This window comes from Cryptomeria japonica, chromosome 1, assembly GCF_030272615.1.
Source record: "Cryptomeria japonica chromosome 1, Sugi_1.0, whole genome shotgun sequence".
Lineage (NCBI taxonomy): Eukaryota > Viridiplantae > Streptophyta > Pinopsida > Cupressales > Cupressaceae > Cryptomeria > Cryptomeria japonica.
The window spans coordinates 100,290,805-100,316,610 of record NC_081405.1 but is presented as its reverse complement, the minus strand read 5'-3'; the positions used below and the strand labels follow the sequence as shown (position 1 = coordinate 100,316,610).

General features: G+C 37.4%; 1 protein-coding gene across 1 annotated transcript in view; it reads left to right on the top strand.

Annotated features, from left to right (window-relative positions):
* The first annotated feature begins 1,438 nt into the window (after nucleotides 1–1,438).
* LOC131041900 (nuclear pore complex protein NUP205) overlaps nucleotides 1,439–25,806 on the top strand; it is a 269,379-nt gene continuing 245,011 nt past the window's right edge. Inside the window, exons 1-9 of the mRNA XM_057975129.2 lie at nucleotides 1,439–1,851; nucleotides 8,759–8,854; nucleotides 8,953–9,027; nucleotides 9,122–9,226; nucleotides 9,415–9,525; nucleotides 10,033–10,192; nucleotides 24,813–24,898; nucleotides 25,065–25,184; nucleotides 25,278–25,505. Of these exons, the coding sequence (XP_057831112.2) occupies nucleotides 1,711–1,851; nucleotides 8,759–8,854; nucleotides 8,953–9,027; nucleotides 9,122–9,226; nucleotides 9,415–9,525; nucleotides 10,033–10,192; nucleotides 24,813–24,898; nucleotides 25,065–25,184; nucleotides 25,278–25,505 (1,122 nt within the window). The 5' untranslated portion in view covers nucleotides 1,439–1,710. The remainder of the gene's footprint in view (nucleotides 1,852–8,758; nucleotides 8,855–8,952; nucleotides 9,028–9,121; nucleotides 9,227–9,414; nucleotides 9,526–10,032; nucleotides 10,193–24,812; nucleotides 24,899–25,064; nucleotides 25,185–25,277; nucleotides 25,506–25,806) is intronic.

Sequence of the window (25,806 nt, the reverse complement as noted above, 5' to 3'; positions counted from 1 at the left end):
ATAATAGAATTAATTTAATTAACACATTTGTCTTATTAATTTTTAAGTTATTGTAGAATAATTATCTTTAATTTTTTTATTTTTATATCTCTCTCTAACTCAAACACACACTCTTTGTTTCTCCCTCCCTCTCTCTATCTTTATCTCTCTCCCTATCCCTCTTCATTTCTTTATATTTCCCTTTATCTATATCTCTTCCCCTCTCTCTATTTCTCCCTATATTTCCCTCCCTCATTCCATCTATATCCCACTATTTATCTTTTTATCACTACCTCTCTTTCCCTTTCTTTTCTTGTATATATCTATCTCTCGCTCTTCTTCCAATATATGTCTATCTCTTCCTCTATCTCCCCATATTTTGCTCCCTTTCCCTTCATATCTATTTGTCTATCTCTAGTTCTCTCTATATATCTATATATCAATCTTTGCATCTCTCTCTCTCTCTCTCTCTCTCTCTCTCTCTCTCTCTCTCTATATATATATATATATATATATATATATATATATATATATATATATATATCCCTCCTTTAAACCTCTATTTTCCTCTTTATATCCATCTCTCTCTCTCCTTATTTTTTGAGCTTCCACATATATCTAATCCTATCTCATCTCTATCTTTTTCTCTCCACATCTCTCTCCTTTTCTCCATCTTCATATTCATCTCATCCCCATCTCTATCTATATCTCTATATTTATCTCTTTACCTCTCTCTATTTCTCTCTTGCTTCCCCCCTCTACCTCTCTCTCCCTCTCACTTGATTGCAAACATAACATGAGTCTGTTGGTTATGGAACTTCATTATCTTCCTAATTAATTAAAAAGTTTTGTGACCTGGTTATGGAACTTGGTTATGGAACTTGATTATCTTCATAATTGGAACCTTGTAAGAGGATGCACAGTGGATTTGAAACCATCACTTCTCCATTGAGACCTTTGTTGCTCAAGAAACATTATTTTCTAAATTTAACCTACCAATTGATCTCATGTACTACACAAATTTATGCAAAAATTTGACCAAATTTTACCCTGATTGACCTTTCACACCTCTTCGGCATACTTATTGCACACTAAAGTGCGATTGCTAGTTATAAATTTCATTATAATTAAACAAATGACCCAATGTATAAAAGTGCATTTACAAAAATCAAATTTTGCCATTCAATTATTTGAAAAGATAAAATAAATCTAAAACAAATAAAAATTAATAAACATATATAAAAATAGTAAATTGAAGTTAAGAATTATCGTAAGACAATACTAAATACAAAAGTATTTCACACGGCAAGATTTACCTTTTGCACCCCAATGTTATTTTTAACAATTTACTCGAACTTCAAAAGTGATGAACGAACAAGATCTGCTCTATCGTCTAGCAAATTTAAGACCGTCAGATTTTCAAGGCAAGGTTTTCTTTATCACAGGGAACACTTTTGGTGTAATTACAACGCTAAGCGATTGTTTGTTTGTTACTAAAATACCCATGGGTTTTTGAGGGTTTTTGATATGAGAATGAGTGAATCTTGTTTCCCGCTTTTCTTTTTTCATATATTCTATCAGTTCACTCAGAGCGCTGAAGAGCATATGGTGCTTGTTAGGTCTGAAAGATCAAACTTAAAGCCATAACGGCTTTTTTAGCAGCGTTTTATTTACTGTCTACCGATATTCCGGAAAATCATATTTAAATTTCGAGGCAAAATCAGGGCAAAAATGGTGTCATACAGACAACTGCTATCACTTGTGGAGTCGGTAGTATTGGGGTCGGAACAACCTCTTCCACATCAGCGGAGCGAGCTGATTCATACGCTTCGAAAATGTTTACCCAATTTTATGTCATTTTTGGAGTACCCGGTAAGTTTATGTTTCTTTGCTGTGCCTTTTCTCCACAATGTACACTCGGGTTGGCCGTTTTTTCGAGGGGTCATATTTTTTTGCTAAGTAATCATTCGTGCTTCATGGAATAAGAGTGCCACGTCAAAATGACTTCATAGTTACGCAGCAACAATAAGAAACTACAGAACATTCATGACTGAAACCTCACATTCTATCATTCTACACACACTAACAATTCAGCAACACATAAAAACTTGGAAAATTGAAAACTTCTGATTTGGTGATATAGGATTTTGCTTGCTTGCCCGGGATGCTTCTACATCAAAATCACTAACCAATTTCCTGGATATCCTAAAGCCTTGGGTAGTATGACATGAGACTAGGGCGTGCAAATCATCCTAAATTGAAGGCTATTAGCTCCTCAATCAAATCGGACAATTGAGATGAGTCGCATGTCTCAACATAAATGATGTAGTAGTGATAAGAGGTACGCGATAGTGAGGTATAACATCTTAATATGATTGTTGAGTGTGATCCCAAACTTTTGTTGATGCGGTTGACGAGTAGGTTGTAACTGTGGTTGTAGCCAACAGATTGAGCACTAGTGAGAGTAGATCACGTAGATAAGAATGTCAACATGTTACAGGATGTTTTTTTGTGTTCCTTATAAATGACACTATGTTCAGGGAGATGGAATATCATGTCTTAAAATCAAGGAAACCATTAGTTATTTATAGCATGGGTTCCAAAAAGAAAAATGTTTAGTGAAATTGTGACTTAGCAATAGGCCATGTTGCAAATTTCCTTGAAAGTCATGGTGATGATGCAGATTGCTGCCTCTTGAGAACTATAACGAGTTAACATAGGGAAAGGGGTAGAGAACATGCCATGAGAATAATGTTTCGTTAGTTAGACACATATTATGGACATTTGGTCATCATGTTGATACTGGGTGCTAGTCACAAGTTGTAATGATCCATGAAACAATGAGAAAGATGAGATCCTAGGAATCATGGTGCTATAGTATATGCAAGTATCATGAGGTTATAGCTTGTTAGAAAATCCCAACAGAAAAGTGTTGTGGAAGTATAGTAATAAATTAAGAAGTGCATTTGATATTGCAATTGAACCTTTTAGGAATGATTCAGATAATCTAGAGTCACTTTGTAAATGTATGAGGTAACTGAATATATGCCTTTCGTTTATTGAATAAGCGAAACCAAACTTGAAGTAGCACTAGATGCAATGATGTCCATTAATCCATCATCTAGTTGTAGGGTGGATTGATACTTGGGTGGTGAAACAGCTTCAAGTTGCTCTAAGTTCATCCTCTCAAATTAGATGTTGATGTGGCAAACTGGGTTAAGAAATTAACATTTAAAATTGCATAAAATTTTAAAATAGCTCAAACTGAAAAATTTGTGATCCATTAATCCATTTGATTGTCACATTGATATTATATGGTTTTTTAGAAAATTATTTATATCAAAAGGTACAAACTACAATCGAGTCGTGAATCACAACTAGAAGTGACAAACTTTAATACGACAAATTGTTAATGCCAAAAGAAAGTGTAATGTCCCTTTTGGGATTGCTCTAAATCTTGCCCTTGTAAATATCAAACTCTGATAATTTTCTCCCTTATTAATTCTAATATTAGATATTTCTCCCTTGATCCATTGACTTTCTTGTCTTTTTTGATCTTATGGATGATTCCTCCAATTCTCCTTTCTCAATTGAATTGATCTTTTCTTTATATCTTCAATTGTGGGAAGTCACACCTCTTCATAAGAAATGAGTCGTCACTCTTCATTGCTGCCCTTTGAGAATAATAAATAATTCTCCAAATTGATTTCCCTTGGATGTCCTCCTCAAATGAGACCTCCTTTTTATATCCTCCAATGTGAGTGAGAGTCACACCTCTTCACTATGTCCGCCCTTTGCAGTGGTCTCAACCTTCATAATTATCACCTTTTGAAAGAGACACAACCTTTCATTATTATTACCTTTTGAAAGAATCATAACCCTTAATTATTTCTGCCTTTTTGAGAGAATCACTTCCTTATTTACTTCCCATTCCATCTTCTTCCATTTACCTTTCCTTAATTCCTATGCTCCATTCTTTTTCCCTTTCCTCCTTGTCCTCTTTCAAATGAACTCTTCTCCCTTTTATATCACATGTTTGAGGGAGTCACAACTCTTCATAGCATGCCTCTTGACTTTTCATTAAACTTAATTAACTTGTAATTTTAGTATATTACATTTTATTATTTATTTATTTATATATATTTTAATTTAATTTTTATTATTTATTATTAAATTGCTCCTTATTGTCTCAATTGTTGGATTGAAGCATATCTTGCAATGTGAGCCCGACCAATCTTGGCTACACATTTTGTTGCAGCTCCTTAGGCTTTACATTCCATCATGTCATTGAGCTTTGCTTGTATTTAAGGTGTCTTGTAACCAATAAGGTGCAAGATGCTTTGTGCATCAAGAAGCTTCTCCACTTGGTTAGAGTTAAATTTTTTCCTCTTAAGGGAATGTGTATTAGTTCTTCTTAGTAGTAGAGGAACTAGAAATTTGTGAGAGGAGGTAAACAACAAGTGTGTGTAACAATCTTGGAGGCCCATGTAGTTGTTGATTGGCTTGCCTTGTACATAAGTGTGCTTGTCAATCTTTGTTGAACTCTTGTAACCATTTAACTTTGGTGATGGAGAGGAAACTAGTTGAGAATTGGATCTTGAAGAAGAAGGTGTACTAGGAGTTAGAGTGGTCTTAGGAATAGTATCAATACTTTTGTTACTTGGTGGTTGTGAAAGAGGTGGAGATGGTAGAGGAGAAGGTGGACAAGGAGAAGATGGTGAAGCAACTTGAGACAATGAAGGGGATGAAGAAAGGGAAGTACTGTGCAGTTGCTCATCAGTAGAGATTTGAGAGCTGCCTTCTACAGCTTGAACTAGTGCCTTTTTTACTTATAATTTCTTTGGCTTAAGGTTTCCTTTTCCACATGTATTCTTCAATTCTATTGCCTTCTTAGGATCTTCTTTTTAACCTCCCCCAATTGTCATAGCCCTAGATTTGATGGGGTATGTTGACGTAATTGGTGGATGAGATGATGATCCAATTTGCTTTTGCCTTCTTGTTGTGTTGTCTTTTGTAGGTGTCCTATTGTTATTGTGTTTTGTTATTCTTGCCCTCGACCATCTTTTTGTTTTTTGCAACACATAGTGTTCTTTCCTAGATCTTAGTAGTGTCCTTATTAACCCAATTGATGGGTGTAAGTGGCTGTATTTGGATGGTAGAAATATAGACTTAATGCAACATGTCTAAGCTATCATCTTCTCATCTACATCCCATTCTAGATTGAAAGCTTTGATTTACTCTACTATTAATCTCATCCAATGTTACATTATGACTACAAAATCATTGCTACAATCTTAGCAATAATCTTCCAAAATGGGTATGTGAATATATGTTGGACCAAGATGTAATTGATCTCTAACATAGTTCTTGCTGTCAAAAGAGATTCTACTCATGTAGAAATGTAAGCAAATCTTTGCCAAAGATCTCTCAATCTCTTGGGCGTCTAAAGAAGATTGACAAGTATAATAGTTAGATTCAAAGGAAAAGGGGTACCTTGCCTTCTTCCTTTCCTTACACTTCTCATTAATTGAGCCCGTTTGCCTGCATAACTCAATGAAGATGAGCTTATCACTTAAGTAGTGAGGTAGCTTGTAGGGATTATCATGAGAACCATATATTCTAATACATGTAAATCTTGAACTTTAAAAATTTAAATATGATAATTGCCAAATTGAGTTACGAGGTTTTAAGTTCAAGTGAAATTTTGAATCCAACATTTCCATCAAGTTCTGTCATGGTGATCATTAGTAAGGCATCATTAACCTGTTTGAAGTTTGTGTTACTAACTTAAAGTTGAAGTTGTGGATAGAAATTGTTAATCTTCATTGTGTTATCATAGAATCCTTGTGACAGTAGACTAGGCCATGCCTTCATACTTGTAATTGCATAGAAACTATATGAAGACATATAGAAGTATTGATTCTTTTGGAAGTTCACCAATTGGTTTTGCAAATTGTGTCTTATTAGCTTTCCTTAGTAAATAAATTGTGAACCATAACCAATAACTCTAATGAATTGGCATATCTAATATCCAAAAGTGTTCACCAAAAAATTGTAAGTCATTCATCCTTGTCGGTGATTTTGATTTTCTTCAAACCTTATTGACATTTTTCATGAGCTTGTGAACTCCTTGAAACCTCAATAAGCTCCTGAAAATTTTGTCAATAATTTCCCCATTTCCCAAACTTCCAAACTCGATAAGTAATCTTTCTTTCCACTTGTAGCAACTTCCAAACAAAGCATCAAGGATTTTGAAGGTTGACAATGAATACCAAGGTTTTATTTTATATTTTTCTCATCTATAATTGCCCTCCACATACACACAAAATATGAATTTTACATGTTTTTTGTATTAACGAACCCAAAGCCCATAAAAAATTTAGCCAAACTGGCAAACCGGATCTCCAAACCTGAATCTGAACATGAATTCAAACAGGCAACTTAGCTTGAGAGTGATACTAAGGAATGGGCCATCCAATTTAGCTACAAGATGGTCATCAACAATTCTAATTTCTTTGGTATTAGCCTATTAGGTATGTAATGTCTCACATAGGCAAGGACTACGTCTGTACATTGAACAAGAGTTGGGAAACCACTTGCATGAGCCAAGGCATTTGAAAAGGTTGCCTTTGCCATTGGAGTCTTCAGGTGTCATTGTATTCGGTCCCAGGATTCCTCCAAACTGATATGCCGTAATTTGCCATCTCCGACTTTTGATAACACACTGTGTAGAATGGAAGCATGCTCACACTCTTGGTATTCGAACTTCTTTTTTTGAGGTTTGGAGAACAGCCAATGAGACAAGCTGGGTTTTGAGTTGATTTTGATGGGCAACAAGAGAAAGAATTTTGTTTGGATAAGTGAAGCAGCTATGGTAGATGCAGTTCGTGAAGGTACAATTTCAACTTAGGTGAACTTCCAATTTTAGTAGCAGGCAGGTAGCAAAGGTTTCAAACATGCCGGCTAACATATAATAGATTTGAAACAATAAAGTATGAGATGCACTTGCCCTACCTCAAATTGCAGATTAGGACTGATGGGCAAATTGCAGAAAATTGATAGCAGCAATGGTTTCTAGGTTGTCTAGCTCCTTTGTTTGAATGCATGATGGTGACAAATGGGCCTGTGAACTCTTTCTGTAACTTTAGATTTTTAGGTTTTTTAGTAGATTTTGATGGGCAAGAAGAGAAAGATTTTTGTTTGGACAAGTGAAGCAGCTATGGTGGATGCAGTTTGTGAAGGTACAATTTCAACTTAGGGAAACTTGAATTTTAGTAGCAGGCAGGCAGCAAAGATTTCAAACATGCAAGCTAACACATAATAGATTTGAAGTAATCAAATATGCAATGCGCTTGCCCTACCTCACAGTGCAGATTAGGATGGATGGGGAAATTGTAGAAAACTAATAGCAGCAATGGGTTTTAGGTTGTGTAGCAAAGCTCCTTTGTTTGAATGTGCGATAGTGACAAATGAGCCTGCGAATTCTTTTTATAACTTTAGGTTTTTAAAGTTATAGGCATTTTTTGAGTTGCTCCAAACTTTTGTCAGTGATTTAGGAAGTTTTGAAACTATCCAAAATACCAATGCTCCATCATGAGTTCTTTTGATAACAATTGAAACTTTTGAAAACATTTGAGACTTTGTCAATGGTTTCAAGAAACTTCGAACTTGTTGGCAGAGCTTATCATCAACTTGGAACCATTTGACAATTTGGCAATTCCACAAACTTGTGAACCGATTGACACTGAAAGTTTGGCAACCTTCAGTCAGAATTTTGATCTCGAAGTGAACTTTGTTGGCAATTTCAAAGGTTTTTGTACCTTAAAATTCTTTGATGCTTTGTTTGTTGTCAATTTCAAAGGTTCGTGTACCTTGAATGACTTACAATTTTTTGGCGAACCTTGAGCGTTTTGAAGGCTAAGTTCCATCATGTTCTTTTTTAGTGCTGACTCCAAAAGGCATCCAAGTGGCCTAAAATTTTGAAAAGGAACTTAGACAAAATTTATATTAAGCATTACCCGAAAGATCCATAGAACTTAGCTGTTAGTTGGGGTCAGCAAGTTTCTAAATGAGATTTGTTTCTGATGTATCTTACATCTTGCTCTTTAGTCAGATTATCTTAGGTCAACTGCACCATTAGACGGTCATCTTTACAACAAAAAGCATTCAACAGGATGAAATTTAGATTTTGTTCTATGCAAGTACTTTGCTTGTTGGGTTTACAACAATCGTTTGACATAGAGATTCTTGGATTGAAGTATGTGCTTGTGGTGATGTTCACATGATATGGGCATCCAATTCCATACCATAGTGAAACATTCACCACCATGGTATGAAGATACCCCACATACATTTGAAAACTTTATGCCATTGTCACATTGAGTGTATTAAAGGATCCAGAACAGTCATTTGCAATAATAGAAAAAAGTCCTGGCAATTTTCTTGTTAATATTCATTAGAATCCTTTTTGTTATACTGATACTGCTTGTATTTCTACATGGTAAAAGACTTCTTTTTATGGTGCGTACAAATGTTGGTTAATGCGTCAAGTTTTTGCAGATCTTTGCTTTTCTAAATATGATTGTTAGAAATGAATTCATTTGAAGAAAATGGATGTCTTAGCATGTGGATCTCAAATAGAGTTCTTTTTGCAAAATGTTGCTTGGGCATTTTAAATGTTATATTTGTGCATCCATTCTTTTTCAGAATTACTTCTTCTCTATCAGGACTCATTTACAATTGGGAAAAATTCTTTTGTTGTGCTTCATGTATTTTGTAGGGCCCAAGAGCTTCTGATAGGTCTCAAGTTTTATCCAAAGAAGTCAGGCTTCCTAATGCCCCTCCAACTATTCTCGATGATCAAGATGTTCAGATAGTAAGAGAAATCTTTCCACGCACATTGTTCTTAAGTTTTAAATGTGCCTAGAGGTTTGATAATCAACTTCTAAATTTACCAGATTCTGAAATATGCAGGCTTTAAAACTGAGCGAGGATCTTAATTTAAACGAAATTGATTGTGTTAGTTTGCTTGTTGCTGCTCATCAAGAGGTAAGTTATTCTAATTTTGGTTTAGACCTTGCATATTTGGTTGATCATAACTTTTGCTATTGCTGATAAATGTAGTTGTTTGATTCCCTTACAGTGGGGCTTACTTGGACGTGTGCCATTAGAGATCTTACGGCTTTCAGCAGGTCTGTGGTTCACTGAGAGGATAGCTTTAATAACAACATTGTTAACTCTCCTCAGGGTAAGATTATGAAGTTCCTACACATCAATCTATATTCATGTTTATGTTTTTTCACTTCATATTTCAGAATTTTAGTGATGACGTTTTTCACTCATACTTTTTGGTTGCCTCTTGGTATGAGTGTTATGCCTAATGCTCTAGGTATTGGCTTGATTCTTTAAGAAATATTTTTTTGCATGTGAGGACAGGTTGCTGTGTTAGATGAAGGTGTTGATAATGATCTGGTGGTTGACATTCAAAATTTTTTAGAGGAGTTGTTTAAATCTGGACTCAGGCAACGGCTAATTACAATTATTAAGGTTGTGACATTCACTTTTTTTAGTTCTGTTTCTCTCTTCCAAATTTACATGCATCAAACATTCTTCCATGTTAGATGTTGGATATCACTTTTAAAATTGGCATTTAGTCTTCTTACTATGCATGAGGTGTTAAAGACTATCAATATGAATCTAGGTCTTCTTAATTGCTCTTATGAAATGGTATCCAGCAAAACTTAAGTTAGCCGATGAATCAAGGTGTGGAATTTCTGGAATTGCATAAATTGTAGTAGGTTTGAATTTGGAGAATGTGTATGTCTTTGGTGCTATTTAGACATTTTAGTTAAACTCAACTTGCAGTGGCTATATCTGTGGTGTATGTCAATCCAAGCATCTATATTGTAACTTTTGTTTGCATTTGAAATTAGACACGGCCATTCAATTGACTAGCATGGAGTTAACCCTATATCAAGAAAAAACTGAGCAAATATATTGATGAAAATGAAATATTGAGAATGATGGTTTAATATATGTGATTTATTTGTTCAGGAACTCAATCGTGATGAACCAGCAGGTTCAGGGGGCCCTCATGCAGATCGCTATGTTCTTGACTCAAGAGGCACACTTGTACAACGTTATACTGTGGTCCAAAGAGAGCGTCTCAGTTTAAGTCAATGTCTTGTATTTTCTGTCCTTGTAGTTCGAATTAGTAAGTAATCTTTCTTGTATTGCTTATGGAATTAATTCTTACTGACCAATGAAATATGTTCCCATAGCGAATGCTTAGGTTATTTTATATTTTCAACTGGATATCATTCACAAGATGTAGGATTCCTATATGTTTTAAACTTTTCATCTCGTATCCCAGCAGGAATACTGGTTTTTTTAACATTATCTTCTTTATTTGTTGAGCAATGCACTTATTTCAATGTAGAAAATTTGGACTGATCATCTCATAGATCATAGTGGAAAATTCTCTGTTTCAGGGTGTCTTACATCAGATTAATCAGCAGAAAAACCAGAGGTCTATTGAATAAATGCATAATTACTTGGAGTCTGGTACCTTTATCCCTAGTACTTCCTTGTCAGTGATACATATATGGGAGTGTCTCCAAATGTAAGGAGACTTCAAATGAATTTTCGTCACATCTCTATATGTCTTCTGGAAATTTCCCTTGAAAATATACCATGTAAATTGTTAGAATATGTTATATTCTCATTGTTAATGGTCAATTATGTAAATATCTCTGTAATATTAGATTCTTTCTTTTTTTACAATTGTTTCTTATTTAGAAACATCAACTTTTTAAACTCTATAAGATCTTTTCGATCTTTGTAAATAAATCATCCAATATTTACCAATTACTTTTCGTAATATGGTATCAGAGCTGGATAGATACGAAAAATTGTTTTTAAAGAAATTTGAAAACAATTTTTTCTGATTTTTTTTTCCCTCTTTGCTTCTGGGCGGATTGTTTCCTGAAAATCACCATCTGTGTTTGTGCGCCTGTCATTTCCGAGACTTCTTTTCTGGCTCAAGGGTTTCTGTTGATGAGGTGATTGCATTTTTTTCTAGGTGAATTTTTTTCTTGGCGGACATTATTTTCTGAGCGAGTTTTTACAAATCGCGATGTCGATTTCTGTGTTTTCAGCCCAACGCGACGTCATTATTCTCTGCACGCGATGGGCTTTCGGGTTTGATGATTTTTTGTTTGGTGGCTGAAGTTAGCTGTGTTTTTTCGCGTGGCCTGCTTGTTCTTCTGCGTGCGATGTGATATCTCTGTGTTTCATTTGCTATTTTCTGCGCCATTCCCAGACGTGATGCGATTTCTGCCTCTTTTCTGTTCTCTATGGCCCGCATGACACTCATCAATGCGTTTTTTCACGACTTGACAGGAATATTTGTCTTCTGCGTCAGATTTTCTTGTGCTCGCGTGTCAGTGTTTTGTTCTGGTCGCGTCGTGCCCTAAAACCTCTGCGCAATCTGCCATTTTCTGCGACCTGTTTTGGCATTTATTTTTACAGAAAAATTTCTGTATTTTCTGCAATTCGTATTTCGACCTGCTATTCCGACGTCAAGGCAATTTTTAATTTTCAGAAAATAGGGTTCTGCATTAGTTATTTTCCTTAAGAGCAAATAATTGGCTGACTAGAGCTAAAGAATTAAAGAAATACACTAGGATTTGCAATTGCAAACCTGTTGAGTACTTGTGATTTTCATTTAGGCTTGGTGGCGGGGGCTCCTCTCCTTGACCCTGTTGTATACCACAACAGGGAATGTGCCAAATGCTCTACCACCAAACCCCTATGAAGGGTGTTGCTCCTTGATCTAATTGGGAGCATTGCCCCCAAACCCCCACTAATGTCTTTTGATACATTTTGTTGCTGTATATTGCATAAAATTTATGTTTTTTTTTTCAAAAATTTAAGTATTTTTGAACTGTCGGACTTTACCGAGTCAAAATTTTTTGGTCTACCAAGACCAAGTTTGTAAACTGTGGTTTTTTTATTAGAAAATTTTATTATCAAATCCCAAAGAAGTGCTAACAACAAGAGACTCATGAGAATGAGTGTTCCAATTAACACTCTTTCATCTAGGTGAGACTCATGAGTCATAGGGGTGAAGCATCAAGACTCCTTGGGTTATAATTATCCTAGTACTACATTGGTTGAAGCATTTTTTAACACTGGATCTCCTCTAAGATCAAGCCACTAAGCTTGATACCTTATTTGCAAAAAACCTTTAGCAAGCGTTATGCCTTATGAACCACTTATATGGAGCCCCCTCTTGCTCATCCAATGGCAAGTGGAAGATATTTTTCACATTGTATCAGATTAAGTTGTTTTTTATTAGGACTCAATTGGATAGTTTTTGAGTCAAACTCATTGACCCTTAATTCATGAGTAGTAATTCACATGAACCCATATCTCACGAGTACGAATGCTATACTTAGCAGTCATTGCATCTAGGAGATGCTCACATTGGTGAAGCATTGCGACTTCTCGAGAGGTCACCCCTCCTAGTACCAGGTCAATTCAAGTTTTCTTAACCATGGAGTTTCCTCCAACACCAAACCCACCTAGCTTGCTAGGAGTTCCTTTACTTTTGTAATCTACCATTGCAAGTTGACCAGATTGTGTGGTAATTGTTGTATGAACCATTGTTACGATGAGAAATGTAAATACTTTCCGTGAGGATTTTGTTTTCCCCTAGTGTTTTCACCTTTTTTTTCATGTGCTTAAGGTTTTCTTCTTCTTAATTGTAAATAATGAAAATTTCTTGTATCTATGCAACATGCACTCCTTGTTGCCTTATGTAATTGTGACATTTATTTTAATGCATCCTTCTAGGGAAAACACCTTATTGGATTTTAGCTCAATGACCTTGTATCCAATATTAGGTCTCTTTATGACATCAATTGTTATTCATTTTTGAAGTCTCCTTTACTCTTGCATCTTGTCTTTTCCTTTTCCTAGGATACAATAAGAGAGCTATTAAGATGTTTTACAATCTTATTGAGTGCCCTTTATATCTACATAGATTAGCTTGAAGGATTCATTAGGGATAACATTCTTTTTGGTTGTGGTTGCATTTTACTCTCATATCTATTGTAATGTGTTGCAGCATTGATGATACGGTCCTTGTCAATTTTGAGGGTGTAATAGGAAAGTTGAATGTGTAAAAATCAGAGATTCATTGATAAAAATCTGAAGTATATATTAATTGAGAAAATATTACAATACATAGGAATAACAGAGCACTGAAGATATTAAAGAAATCAACTACTTCTAACTACTTGCTATTGTAGACATTTAAGATGTCTAACAACTAATTACATTATTGACCATTAATAGAATAAAGAAATATTATTCTAACACCCTCCCTTAATGGTCAATCTATCAAAAACACCAAGTTGCCCCCTGAATTTTACAAACTTTTCCGTGCTTAGAGACTTGGTGAGAATATCCGCAGTTTGATCCGCTGTCGGAACATACTGCAACTGAACTGATCCGTCTTCTACCAGCTTGCGGATGTAGTGACAATGAAGCTCGACATGCTTGGTACGCTCATGGAAGACTGGATTTTTGGCCAGTTTGAGCACTCCTTGATTATCAGTGTAGAAGGTAGAAGGACCTGCTTGCGGCATTTGCATGTCAGAGAGCATCCTCAAGAGCCAAATTGCCTCACATGCGGCCTGGACTATTCCTTGGTATTCGGCTTCGGTCAAGGAAAGAGCCACGACTTGTTGCTTCTTGCTGCTCCAAGTGACGACACCTGTACCCAAACTGAATATGTACCCAGAAGTGGATTTTCTGTCATCCACTGATCTTGCCCAATCTGAGTCAGTATAACTGATCAGCTTTCGATCGTTGCACTGACTATACAAAATGCCATAATCTGAAGTACCTTTCACATATTGGAGCATTCGCTTTGCGGCAATCCAATGATTAGCTTTTGGGGCTGTCATGAAGCAAGAGATGTAGCTGACAACAAAACAGATGTCAGGTCTTGTGGTAGTGAGGTAGATGAGGTTGCCTACTAGTTGCCTGAATTCGGTTTCATCTACTGCAGGTGAATCAAACTTGGCTAATAACTTCAGCCCTTTCTCCATAGGTGTGGAAGCAAGTTTACATCCAGCATTCGAAACTTGTCAAGCAAACTGTGGGCATACTTGGACTGTGAAATAAAGATACTGTCATCAGTCTGCCACACTTCAACACCTAAGCAATAATGGAGAAGCCCCAAATGTGTCATGTCAAAAGCTTTGCACAAGTCCTGTTTGATGGCTATAATCAAATGTGCCGAATTGCCAGTAATGATGAAGTCATCCACGTAGACAACAAGAAAAAGGATATCATCATCAAAGAGTTTGACATAAAGATTAGTGTCAGAGGGACTGCGTTGAAAACCATTTTCAACCAAATACTGATCAATCTTGAAGTACCAAGCCCGAGGGGCTTGCTTCAGGCCACAGAGGGCTTTTACCAATCTGCAAGCCTGATGTTCCTTACCAGGAACCTTGAAGCCAAGAGGTTGAGTCATATAAGCTTCTTCTTGCAGCTCACCGTTGAGGAATGCACTCTTAACATCCATCTGGTGAAGTTTCCATCCAAACTGAGCTGCAATGGCGAGAAGAAGACAAATTGTGCTCATCTTGGCAGTAGGAGCAAAAGTCTCCTCGTAGTCAATGCCCTCTCGCTGTGTAAATCCCCGAGCAACCAATCTAGCCTTGTACTTATCCAAAGTACCATCTGCATGATACTTGACTTTATAAATCCATTTACAACTGATAGGTTTCTTCCTAGGAGGCAGATCAGAAAGAACCCAAGTGCTATTTATCAGAAGACTATGGTATTCTGTCTCCATAGCCTTTTGCCACTCAGGGATGCCTTTAGCCTTAGAATATGTCTGGGGCTCATGGATGCTGTGGAGGTTGGCCATAAGTGCAAAGTTGATTGTATTTTTCTGCTTTCTCTTTCGACGATTTGATCTATCCTGAAGAAGCTCATCATCACGAAGATCTCCTATTGCCTTGGCCCACCATTTAGGCATGAGGGTAGAAGTACCGACATCTGGCATTGGAGGAACAACATCTTCGAGAGTTTCTAGAACAAAGTCATTTGGATGTGAATCCTGTGAAAAATCAGGTGGTGATGGATCGGTAGATTCCTCATCTTCAGAGTTAGAATGCTTTGAAGCCCTCCCATCATGGGAACCAAGAGGAAGACGAACACCAACATCAGAAGTCTTCACAAACTAAGTCGCAGGACTAGGAGTAGTAGAAGGCATAAATGGACCAGTAGTCTCATCAACCACAACATCACGATTGAAAATGAGACGATCTGTCTCCACATCAATCAACCTATAGGCCTTGTGGTTGTCGTTGTAACTAAACATAAGTGTTTGGCTCTTTGAATCCAGCTTAGCACACTTGGCGTCTGGAATCCATACATGAGCAGTAGAACCGAAGACTTTCAAATGGCTCACTTTAGGCTTGCGTCCTGACCAGGCTTCTTTAGGAGTCATCTTCTTAACGACATGTGTAGGTGACTGATTCAAGAGGTAGATTGCAGTGTAAACTGCTTCAGCCTAGTATTTCTTAGGAACATTGCGATACTCCAACATAGATCGAGTATTTTCAGTAATGGTGCGATTTCTACGTTCAATGACACCATTCTGCTGAGGGGTGTATGGTGTGGTGAGTTGGTGCTTAATGCCATGTGTAACACAAAATGTAGAGAAGTTAGTGGAACAAAACTCCCCCCCATTATATGACCTTAAAGTGACAATTTGAGAACCAGATTCTTTCTCAACTAGGGCCTTAAACTGCTGAAATGTATTGAACACATCTGATTTATTCTTGAGAAAATACACCCACATTTTCCAACTGAAATCATCGACAAATAATAAGAAGTACCTGGACCCAGTAACAGATGGAGTGTTCATTGGCCCACATACATCAGCGTGAACCAATTGAAGGACCTTGGAGGCTCGCCAAGAATTCCCATCCGAGAATGGTGCCTATGCTGCTTCCTAGCTTGACAGGCTCTACAAACTCCATGATTTTGAGGTTGGATCTCAGGTAGACCAGCAACCAAACCCTCTTGAGATAATTGAGAGAGATAGTGCACGTTTAAGTGCCCATAATGCTAATGCCAAAGTGTTCTGATGGATGTACTCCTAGCAGCCAAAGCGTGCTTCTGAGAATCGCCGGAATCAACAAGTCTAAACAAACCATGATCCTCAAGGCCCATAGCAATTGTAGTACGAGTCTCCCTATCAACAATGCTGCAGGTGGACGAACTGAAGACAACATCTAATTGAGGAGAATGCCTCATGATCTGACTGATGGAGAGGAGATTATGTTCCATGCCTGGAACATGGTAGACATCAAGAAAAATTAAATTTCTATCGCTTGAGTGAATCTGGATAGTGCCCTTACCAGCAACTATATACTCTTCTCCTCCTCCGAAGATTACTGAATTCGAGAATGGTTCAAATTTCGTGAACCAATCTCGATGATGAGTAAAATGCCACGAAGCTCCTGAATCAATATACCAGACAAAAGAGTGTACTGGATCTTCTGTTCTTTTGGCCATAAAAGCATAGAAAGTAGATTCTTTCTGCTCAGAGTGCTCTGCGACATTAGCCTTTTGTTGAGACCCTCCCTGCTTCTTTTGAAGCCAATCGAATTCGACCCTCGACCTTCATGTGACCAAACTTATGACAATAATTGCACTGAATGTTCTTCTTATTCTTGTTGTCCTAAGAAGAACCAGAGCCTTTCGACTGAGTAGATTGAGCCTTCCCTTTGTTCTTAACAGAAGATTTGGCAGAGAACGCTTGCTTGGTGGAGGTGGAACTGGTACTACTCCCAAACTGCTGTCGCCACCGATCTTGCTGCAAAAGCTTGTTACAAAGATTGGGAAACTTCAAATCGATGTCAGTGGAAGTGATATTCAACGTTTCAATGAAATGCTCATAAGATTTTGGCAAACTCTTCAAAGTGATGATGACCATGTCCGCTTCCTCCATTGTGCGACCAATCGCCTCAAGTTGATCACGAATGTCCTTGATCTTTGTCAAGTGATCTTGCAGAGGTGTCCTCTCGTCCATCATAATCGAAAAGAGCATGTTCTTTAGAAAGAATGCTCTTCTCTTCAGAGGTTTAATGGAGACTCTTCAAACGATCCCATATCTCCTTCACAGTTTTTCCGGACGGTACCTGAGGTAGCTACACATCGATGATGGAGAGTTTAATGAGCATGATTGCTTCCTGGTTGCGCTCACCCCATTTGTTCTGATCTTTTTCGGCAGTAGTTGGATGTTGAGACGTGCCCAAAACAATTGAATTAAGACATCGGTCTAAAAAATTGTCAACATGTGCTGCTTCCAGGTTTTGTAGTTGCAACCATTGAATTTTTGGCTACTTTAGAGCATAATGTTTGTTAGAGATGCCATCATGTACCTCGAGGTCAAACTGGTGAAGGCACGAATTCCAATGCACAAAAACCAGCAGATGAAAACAGAGGGCTTTTAAAAAATTCTGCAAGTCGGATTCTAATACAAAAACAGAAACCCTAGCACAGTTATCGAGGTTGAAATTTTTCAGAAGACCCAGAAAATCGGACGGAGACCTAGATGAGTTTTCAAAAACCTAGAAAGCAGATTTTTGAGACACCCTACACGTGAAAAAAGAACCCAAAAATTTGTTATGGTTGGCCGCTAGAAATAAACTGAGGGTTTTAAAAACCCTAGGTGGCACGAAGAAGCTTTAGAAAATCGTCACATAGGCGTGGAAAAAATCAGAGAGTAAAAATCCTAGCCGCGGAAGAGAAAATCACGAAAATTAGTGGCCATAGTCGGAAAAGGAGTTGTCGCCAACGCGAAATGCAGAGGCCGCGAACTAGAAAGGTGTCGCTACGAACAAAAATGTAGGTAAAAATGGCGTTGCGATTTTACTGTTAAAATCGCATAAAAAAACACAGAAAAATCGTAGAGGGCGATTTTAAAAACAAAGACCCACCGCCGGAAATGACAAATCCCCGTCGAGAAACACAGATGTCACACAGACTCAAAATTGCATAAGATGGGCGCTAAAAAACGCGCGACACACAGTCGCGAAAAAAATTTGCTTTTTCTAGATGAAGAAAAAAAACACTAGGTCATGAAAATTAGAAGCTAGAAATTGCGGGATTTGAAAAAATCGTGATTTTGTGCAGAAATGTGGTCGCGGATTTTGTAGACGAAGAATCTCGAAAAACAGACACCCTGAAAAATGCTCGTGCAGGCAAAAACAGACGTGGGTAGGAGAAAAATTTCCTAAAGTAGACCCACGATGCAGGAACAAGAAATAATCACAAAAAAAACTTTTGAATAAGTTCCTGCTCTGATACCATGTGAAAATCAGAGGTTCACTGGTAAAAATATGAAGTATATATTAACTGAGAAAATATTACTATACATAGGAATAACAAAGCATTGAAGATATTAAAGAAATCAACTACTTCTAACTACCTGCTACTGTAGACATTCTAACAACTAATTACATTATTGACCATTAACAGAATAAAGAAATATTATTCTAATAGAATGCTCTTGCTTGTTGTTGTCAACTCTTTCAGATAGTGTTCAACCTTGGTGAAGGCAAGGTCATAATGCTCACAATATTGAGATATATTCTTTTTGGTTTTGGTTTATAGATTTTTCTCTCAATCCAAAGTTTGGTTCTCTGGTGCAACTTTAAAAGCTATAGGCTTTTCTTTTTCTTTTGGAGCAACATATCTTTTACCAACATTTGCAGACTTGCCTTATGTGCTTCAACACAATGACTAAGCCCCTTTTTTGTTTATGGATCAGTCATTTGGGACCCCAATTGGCTGCCTTTTGCTGGGTTGGACACATTGATTGGATGCACACCATTGTGTTTCCACTATGACCTGTTGTAAATGGAAGCTTTTCAATGCTTTGTCCATTTGTAATTTGCTACTCGGTTTCCTCCGCTTGAGAACCTTTTTTAGCTTCATTTTCTGTTATGGGTGATTCAATGCTAGGTTGGACAAATACCCATATTTGCCTTAAGGTTCTTTGTAAAGGTTTGTTGGCATTGTTTTTTTCCATCCAAACTGAGTTGCAATAGCGAGAAGAAGACGAATGGTACTCATCTTGGCAGGAGGAGCAAATGTCTCCTCATAATCAATGCCCTCCTGCTGTGTGAATCCTCGAGCAACTAATTTGGCCTTGTACTTATCCAAGGTACCATCTGCATGATACTTGACCTTATAGACCCATTTGCAGCTAATGGGTTTCTTCCCTGGAGGAAGATCAGAGAGAACCCAGGTGTTGTTCTTCAGAAGGCTCTGGTATTCTGCGTCCATTGCTTGTTCCCACTTTGGAATCCCTTTTGCTTCGGTATAAGTTTGAGGCTCATAAATACTATGAATGTTGGCCATGAGAGCAAAGTTAAATGTATTTTGCTGCTTGCCCTTATTTCTGGAAGATCTACCCTCAATTAGCTCATCAGGACGAAGATCGTTGATGGTCTTAGCCCACCACTTAGGTCGGAGAGTAGATGTGCCAACATCGCATGGAGGAGGAATAACTGGAACTGGAGGTGGAAGAGGATCTGAAACAGGTGGAAGATTAGCATCATCCGGAGGAAATTCAGGTAGTGCATCATCAAATACAGAATCTGCATCATCCCTCCCATCAGGTGAACTAAATGGAAGATGAACACCTAAATCAGAAGCCTTCAAAGGCGGATCCTCAGAATTCTGCTCAGAGGAGGAAAGCTGAAATGGTCCTCGATCTTCATCAAAGACAACATCGCGACTGAAGATGAGATGATCAATGTCTACATCAATCAGCCGGTAGGCCTTATGGTTGTCACTATATCCTGTAAACATAAGCTTCTGACTCTTGGAATCCAACTTAGAGTGCTTCGCATCTGGAATCCAAACATATGCAAGAGAGCCAAAAACCTTCAAATGACTGATCTTGGGTTTGCGACCAGTCCAAGCTTCCTCATAAGTCTTCCCTTTAACAACATGAGTGGGAGACCTGTTAAGGAGATAAACTGCAGTAAACACTGCTTCTGCCCAATACTTCTTGGGAACATTTTTGTGTTCCTGTAACAGCGTGGTTACGACGTTCTACAATGCCGTTCTGCTGAGGAGTGTATGGTGTGGTTAACTAACGTTTTATGCCATGTGTATCACAGAAAGTGGAGAAAGCAGTAGAACAAAACTCCCCCCCATTATCAGACCTAAGAGTAATAATAGAACAACCAGACTCTTTTTCTACCAAGGCCTTAAATTTCTGAAATACAGGAAACACATCTGATTTCTGTCTAAGAAAGTACACCCACATCTTACGACCGTAATCATCAACAAAAAGTAAGAAATGCCTGCACCCAGTAACAAAAGTAGTATTCATTGGACCACATACATCAGCATGGACCAACTGTAGTACCTTAGCAGCTCGCCATGAGTCATTGTCCTTGAATGGTGTTCTGTGCTGCTTCCCAGCCTAACAAGCTTCACAAACTCGCAGATTCTGAGTTTGAATTTCAGGCAGGCCCTGTACTAAATCTTCCCGAACAAGCTGAGCAAGATAATGAATGTTCAGGTGACCATATCGCTGATGCCATAGACGGGAGATAAGAGGAGGATTTTGCTGCGAAGGCATGCTCAAGAGAATCACCTGTATCCACAAGTCTATAAAGACCATGATCCTCAATACCAACAACAACTGTAGTGCGTGTCGCACGATCAACAATAGAACACTTATGTGCACTGAAGATGACATCAAGCTGAGGAGAATGCCGCATAATTTGACTCACAGAGAGAAGGTTCAGTTCCATGCTCGGAATGTAGTACACATTGAGGAATATGAGATTCCTCCCACTAGACTGTATCTGAACGTTGCCCTTGCCGACAATTCTATACTCCTCACCTCCTCCAAAAATAACTGAATCAGTATAGGGAGAGAATTCTGTAAACCAATCACGCCTGTGAGTGAAATGCCGAGAAGCACCAGAATCAATATACCAAGCAGAAGATTTCACATGGTTTGGAGGTCTTTTAGCCATGAAGGCGTAAAAGGCAGACTCTTTTTGCTTTGTGTGCTCAACAACATTGGCTTTAGGCTGAGACCCTCCCTGCTTCCGTTGTTCGGAAGCTATCCGAGTGCGACAATCCTTAATCAGATGGCCATATTTGTGACAATAATTGCATTGAACCTTCTTCTTTTTCGAGCCTTCCTGTGATTGACTAGAGCCCTTCGACTGAGAGAACTGAGATGACTGAAATTTGCCTTTATCCTTGTGAAAGGATTTGGCTGCAAATGCTTGCTCAGAGGAGAATGAAGTGGCACCGCTACCAAACTGTTGTTTCCAACGATCCTGCTACAGAAGTTTGGTGCATAACTCTGGAAATTTCAGATCAACATTTGTAGACGTAATGTTGAGAGTCTCTATGAAGTGCTCATAGGATTTTGGTAGGCTTTTCAGGGTTATGACTATCATATCCTCTTCCTCCATTTTCCGACCAATAGCTTCGAGCTGATCTCGAATGTCCTTTATCTTTGTGAGATGCTCCTGTAAGGACATGCGTTCATGATGGAGAACAGCTGGTTCTTTAGAAAGAACGCTCGACTTTTGTTGGATGTCTCATGCAACTCCTTCAGATGCTTCCAAATTTCTGAGGCTGACTTGCCAGAATGAATCTCAGGTAATTGGTCATCTGTAACAGAGAGCTTGAGAAGCATAACAGCCTCTCGATTTCGGTCATCAAACTTGTCTTGATTTGATCCGGCTATGGTAGGACGAGATTCTGTTCCCAAAACCAAATCACCAAGGCGGTGATATTCAAAAATAGTTAGCATGCGCTACTTCCAGGTGTTATAATTTTTGCCATTAAATTGCTGATTGCCTTCCAACATCAAGTTGGTCAATGACGCCATCTTGCATGTTTCCCAATGCATGGAAAACGAAAATTAGAGAAGAGGCGATAGCATGGAATACAAAGCATAAATCCCAATGCAGAAAACAAAGGCAGATACAGGTACATACTTCAAAAAAAATTATGAAGTACGACTGACACGAATTTCAAAAAAAAAATTCAGCTGACCCAAAAAAATCCAAAGACAACCCAGAAATCCTTGCGAAAAACCCAAAAAGAATCTGAAATCAGAATTGAAATCCGTTGGCACGAAGTTTGAGGCACGGAAAACAATACAGCCACAAAATTTTGAAAGCAACCCAGTTGAGCTCTCGAAAAACCCACCAAGAATCTGCAATTGAAAAAAAATTCTGACTTGAACCGAAGGGTATAAACCCTAGCTGAAAATGCAGAACCCTAGGCCGTTGAAGAAATTGTGTAGGAAACTGAAATTTTTTGGGTTTGATGGAACAGATCCAAAGAGTTAAACAAACTTAGCCACCAAAGAAACCACAGACAAAATCCGTCGTGAAAAATGTGACGAGAATGCAGACAAACACGAGCCAAAACTAAATCAATGCCAAAAGGGCAAAAAATCGCGTCTGAGAGTCGATGGGTCGCGTTGGACGGAAAAACCAAAACCCACGTTGCAGAAACAGGAATCAAAAAATCATTGCCGTCACCACAAAGGAAAATTGGCCAGAGCCATGGAGTTGCAGAAAAAAATGGCATCCAAAAAACGCGACGTGATTTTATTTCAAATCGCACAGAGGAGAGGTCGCGCTCGGATTCAAAAAAATTCTACGAACCCATGAACAGCAAGCGGCAAAAATGCCCAAAAAAACTTCAAAAACTTTTGAATTTTCTCAAAACTTCCTTTTCGAAATTTTTTGGAAAACAAAAAGGATTTCAAAATTTTTATTATTTTTGCTTCGATGGCTCTGATACCATATTATCAGAGATAATTGGTAAAAAAGATTTGTTGTATTTACGAATGATCATGAAGATTATTATAAAGAATTACAAAGAAATACAAAATAGAAAGTTTCTAATAAGAAACTAAAATTATTATTGAGCATTAATAACTTAGGAAAATATAATAGTAATAGTTTTCCCTAGATGATGGTAATGTTGATATCTATTGGTGAATTTGCTTCTGAGGATACCTAATACACCATAAACTGTCTTCCTTTATTCGAATACTCTCTGACATTGGTAGTTACCTTTGTCTCACAAAGGGTGAGATGAATTGAGTTGTTAGGGATTCAAGAAGGATATGAGTTGAGATAGACCATGCTTTTCTACAAATTAATAATATTTTTTTCGTTTTTTTCTCTCTGGGAAGCTGCAATGGTGGATCACTTTATTATTGGGTGCATTGTCTAGAATGAGATTTTATGAAGATATGCCAATTTGTACAAAAGCTTGGGGGTCACCACCTAATCACTATTTTCTGTTGTTCTACTAAAATTGTTTGGCTTTTTACTATTAGAAGCTTGCTTTTTTTAGATGATGTGCTTTCCATGGGCCATTTATCTTTGCCTATTATTTTTACTATTAAAAGCATCATTTTGCTCTCTTCACTCTCTTTTTTCATTTTCTCTATTTTTTTTTCTTTTTGGGGCATAATCCCCAAAGTCTCACTTCCGGTCCACTCCGCATCCCCTCTATCGTTTGGTTTTCTCACATCTAACACCTTGTGCAGCTTATGTAATGTTGCACTCTTTCAAAGGGTGCTAATGGTGAAAGGGTGCGTCTCTTGCCAAAGGGCATACATGATGAAGAGGTTTGACCTCTTTCTCACATTGAGAGATATAAAGGGAAGGAATCAAAAGCATCTAGTGACATCACCATTGATCAGATCAGATTGGAACTATTATTAAGTTACAGGAATTGACAACCTCCTTGTAGGCAACATTAAAGCTTATCATTGCTGCCCCTCAAACCCATTGGGGTCTCCACTCCCAAACCCTCACTAGTTATTGGGATCTCTAGTCTTATAAGAAAATTTATTACAAGTAGGGGGTCTGGGAGTGGAGATTAGCATCAAGAACTTAGACAAATAAAATTATCACTATCAAATGCCAATTGATAAAGATAAATATTAAATATTTAACTATCAGCTGGCATTTAATATTTATCTGTATTACTACCATTTCGGCATTTGACATTGATCAATGATGAAGTATCATAATATTAAAATTAAATGTATTAGGTTTTTACAATTCTGTATATATATATATATATATATACTGTACCCTAACGTACCCTACCCAAGGGAAAAATTTGCCATACTGGCATACCTGTATCCTGTACCTGTACTCATTCCGGCAACTTAGCTTATAGTTATTGAAACTAAAGTCTGTCTGTCCTTTTGATTGGAAGATTTTCTTTTACATTTTCTAAGTTCTAGATAAAATATTTAATATAACAAAAAGTCCAAAAAGATGCTGTGGCAGGAATTTCAACTCAAACATGTTCATTAAGTCTGAAAATCCTGAAAAGTTGGCATTGAAGCACTGAGGAATATTCACTATCGAATACTCTACTTATAAAAATCTCATTGTTTATTTTTCATATGCTTAAAGAACACTGTTGCCAACGCACCAGCCTGCTCCTTCATCCCTCGAATGCTTTTGGAAGTTGCTTTTGGTCTATGGTTGATTTTCTGATAAATATATTTCAGGCTTTGCTAATATTTTTCGAGTAAATGTCTTTTATTTCAAAGGTTGCTGTGTTGTTGATTCTTTGATTTATTTGGTTATAACTTATGTTCAATAGAACAGAGAAGACAGACTAGATGCAGCACTCAGGCAGTTGTCTGTTATTTCTCTTGATATGGGTTTTATTTTATTGTTAGTATCAGCTAATTTTTGTCTTTTTATCAGGCTCAGAAGAGTTGAAGGATATTCTGTCACTGCTGAAGGATTGTGCTGGTGATACTGATGACTTTCAGAGCATTGTCAAACTTCAAGTAATGTGTTTTTGATTGTGTCTTTTTGTTAGTGGTTTTGTTTGCCTTGATTGCTTATTTTCATTTGTTTTCTCTCAGATTTATGGTTCTCTTTTAATGGAATGTTTACTGTTGAAGCATTTTTGGCTTAATCGATTTGTAGTTAATATCTGTATTTATCGTACAGATTGCATATACTATCCTGTTTGTACTCGTCACAGCGTTAATGTCTGACGCATTGAGTGGATCACAAGATCCATCTGTGTTTTCTCTTGATTCCGATTTCAGAAGAGAATTTCAAGGAACTGTAAGTTAATTCAATTGGTTTTCTTTGTGGATTTGCCTAATATTATGCAAAATATATGGTATTTTGCATGCTAACTTTGAAAAGTCTTTTCAGGTTATGAGTACTGTAAATGATGCAAAAATTGAGGGGTTTATGAATGTTGTAAGGTTGTCTTGGGCTGTTTTTATAATGTTGACTTTCGATGGTACTGTTGGACGGGTTGCGGCTTCAGTTGCCCGTGCTGCTGATGCCGCAGACATAAGATCATGTCTTGAGTGTGCTTGTGCAAACAATGCATTCAAGTTTCTTTTGACAAGAATACTTAGAACAGCAGCATTCCAGGTTTGCCCGGCCACTGAAACATGTTTTCCACATTGGATATTTCATTCTTTTTAGGAATATTGTCTTGAAAGATAGGTGAAATGCTATATGTTTGCAACATGAGATGCTGCTGTATCTGCTGTTTTATAATTTCAAACTTCTAATTTCAGTGTTTTTGACAACAGAGGATGAAAATTGTACTGAAAGATTATATATTAGGCCAAATCAAATGAGATCTCTAGCAGCTGTGAATATCGAATTTGATATCCTGAATTTTAATTCCTTTAATAAAAACCCCAAATTTCTAAGACAAAAGATATCA